Source organism: Notothenia rossii, assembly GCF_949606895.1.
Source record: "Notothenia rossii genome assembly, chromosome: 10".
NCBI classification, from domain to species: Eukaryota; Metazoa; Chordata; class Actinopteri; order Perciformes; family Nototheniidae; genus Notothenia; species Notothenia rossii.
Genome location: NC_136908.1, coordinates 35,886,877 through 35,889,901, shown reverse-complemented (window position 1 = coordinate 35,889,901; position 3,025 = coordinate 35,886,877). Strand labels below are relative to the sequence as shown.

Sequence of the window (3,025 nt, the reverse complement as noted above, 5' to 3'; positions counted from 1 at the left end):
TATGTCTTTAGACTCACTTTTTACAGTCCTCCCTTAGTTTGGTTGCCTATTTAAACTTGCGCCCTTGTGGCCTCTTTTGTTTGTTATTTAAACCGGTGTTTTTGGCCCTTTTGTTTTTTCCAGGCTGCATGCCTGCCATTTTGTTTACCGCTGCTATTTAAAATAAACCGCTTATAATTATACCAATTCCAATCTGGTTGTGTTGCTTCCCTTTGATTCCCCTAGCTCAGAAGGGAACGTAATAATGGCTAACAACACGCTAGGTGCAAATGAGTCCGATCTGGCGGCTATTTGTTCCTTCAAGAATACCATGAGGAAAGAGCTCATCACCCGCTTCAAGCTGTTGTCTCGCCTGCTGGCAGAATCCATCCCGATCACGGCATGCATGCTAGATCCACGATTTAAGAATCTGAAGTTCCTTCCAGACGATGTCAGAGAGGAAGCCCAGGCGCGCCTGACTCAATTAGTGCGTGAAGACGGAAAGGTGGAACAGCCAGGAGCTACAGGTAAATAGAGTTGAACTAGCGATAATTGTTTCACAAAAAAGTCCTACTTAAACCGGCCAAATTGTAAAACAATGTGTTAATCATTAATGTGGTTCATTTTTGCTGTAGGTGAAGAGGATATTGCAGACAACGTTGGAGTGGAGCTGGCAGAAGCAAGTTGCAAAAAGGCGAGACTGGAGAGTGACTTTGAACAGCTGTTTGGAGCTCATTTCGAGAGCAGCAGCAAGAAAAAACGGGTCAACAGTGATGCTGATGATACTGCCAGCGGACACCGCATATCCCCACAATGGATAACCCACTGGAGTGGTGGGCAGAAAACGCGCACCGATTCCCCCGTTTAGCCAAGCTTTCGAGGAGCTACCTGGCTATTCCAGGCACAAGCAACCCGAATGAGAGGGTTTTTTCCCTGGCAGGCAACACTGTCACCCGACAGCGGTCAAGCCTCCTTCCCTCACATGTTGATGCGTTGGTGTTCCTCAACGCAAACCAAAAATCAGGAAAGGTGGACATTATCGTGGAGGACAGCGAGTAAAATGTTGCGCAATGTGCTGTTGCGCACTGGATTTACGTGGCATTTATGTAAACAGAGTTTTTCCAGAGATTTTGGTGAGTCCAGTTAATGTTTGTTATTTACTCAGCCATGTAACACAAATTAAAATGCAGTGTTTAATGTAACTGTATGAGTTCCAATATAAAATACAGTTTTACACCTCTCTTTGTGTGTCTTTATTATGACGTAACGACTAGTCGACTAGTCGACTGCTATTTTGAAAAATATGTCCACTAGTAAATATTGGTAGTTGTGAAACCCCTAGTGTATGTGTGATATTGGGTGTCAGAGGTTACTAGCACATGATACCTTGTGTTCAATCAACTGCTTCCAGAAGCAGACAGAGCTTGTCAATTGGTCGATGTAAAGTGCTACTCTTGGTTTTCACCAAGACACTTCGGACAAGCCCTTTGGACCCTGACAGTGTCTTTATCACCCGGCCCATTTGCCAGGAATTTCTTGGTGCTGTGTTATCCACAGTTAGCCTCTCTGAAGAACCAGCACCTTACCGTGGCAGAGAGGTTTGTGTGCCCTGATGAACCTGGGGGCTGTGCTGTCTGGAACCTTGTGTTCCTGGTAGGGTCTCCCATGGCAAATTGGTCTCAGGCAAAGGGCCAGAATAAGATTGGTTCACAAGACCTCATGAAAGACGACACACGAAGTGAGGATACCCGGCCCGGAGGAAGCCCGGGGTCCCCTTCTGGAGCCAGGCCCTGAAGGAGGACTCGTCGGCGAGCGTCTGGTGGCCGGGCTTGCTACAGAGCCCGGCCGGGCACAGCCCGAAAAGGCGACGTGGGCAACACCTCCGCTTCTCCGTCCCGCGGGCCCACCACCTACGGGAAACAGCGATGGGGTCGGGTGCGCTGCCAGAAGGGTGGCAGTGAAGGCTGAGGGTCTCGACGGACCAGACCCGGGCGACAGAAGCTGGCTTTGGGGACGTGGAACGTCACCTCTCTGGGGGGGAAGGAGTCAGAGCTTGTGCGGGAGGTGGAGCGTTACCAGTTGGATCTGGTTGGGCTCACCTCTACGCACAGCGTCGGCTCTGGAACCTTACTTCTGGATAGGGGTTGGACTCTATTCTTCTCCGGAGTTGCTCAAGGTGTGAGGCGCCGGGTGGGTGTGGGGATACTCACAAGTCCCCGGTTGGGTGCTTCGTTGTTGGAGTCTACCCCAGTGGACGAGAGGGTCGCCTCCCTAAGCCTGCGGGTTATGGGGGGGAAAACTCTGACTGTTGTGTTGTGTGTGCTTATGCACCCAACAGCAGTTCAGAGTATATGGCCTTCTTGGAGACCCTGGAAAGAGTCCTGTATGGGGCTCCTGAAGGGGACTCTTTAATCTTGCTGGGAGACTTCAACGCACATGTGGGCAATGATGGAGACACTTGGAGGGGAGTGATTGGGAGGAACCCCTGATCCGAACCGGAGTGGTGGTTTGTCACTGGACTTCTGTGCTAGTCATAGATTGGCCATAACAAACACCATGTTCGAACATAAGGATGCTCATAAGTGTACGTGGTACCAGAGCACCCTAGGCAGACGGTCCATGATCAATTTCGTAATTGTATCATCGGACCTGAGGCCGTATGTTTTGGACACTCGGGTAAAGAGAGGGGCGGAGCTGTCAACTGATCACCATCTGGTGGTGAGTTGGGTCGAGTGGCGGGGGAAGCCTCTGGATAGACCTGGTAAGCCCAAACGTGTAGTTCGGGTGAACTGGGAACGTCTGGAGGAGGCCCAAGTTCAGGAGGCCTTCAACTCACACCTCCGGCGGAGCTTTTCGGGCATTCCTGTGGAGGTTGGGGACATTGAACCAGAGTGGTCAGTGTTCAAAGCCTCTATTGCCGAAGCCGCGGTGGGGAGCTGTGGTCTCAAGGTCCTAGATGCCTCAAGGGGCGGGAACCCTCGAACCTCCTGGTGGACACCGGTGGTCAGGGAAGCCGTCCGACTGAAGAAGGAGGCCTTCAGGGATT

General features: G+C 51.1%; 1 protein-coding gene across 1 annotated transcript; it reads left to right on the top strand.

Moving 5' to 3' along the window:
• Positions 1 to 244: 244 nt before the first annotated feature.
• Positions 245 to 847, top strand: LOC307022759 (uncharacterized protein; the record flags this gene model as incomplete). The annotated part of the gene is made up of 2 exons (XM_079655652.1): positions 245 to 506; positions 615 to 847. 2 exons carry the CDS (start codon positions 245 to 247, stop codon positions 845 to 847), a joined length of 495 nt encoding a protein of 164 aa, XP_079511778.1.
• Between the last annotated feature and the right edge of the window lie 2,178 nt (positions 848 to 3,025).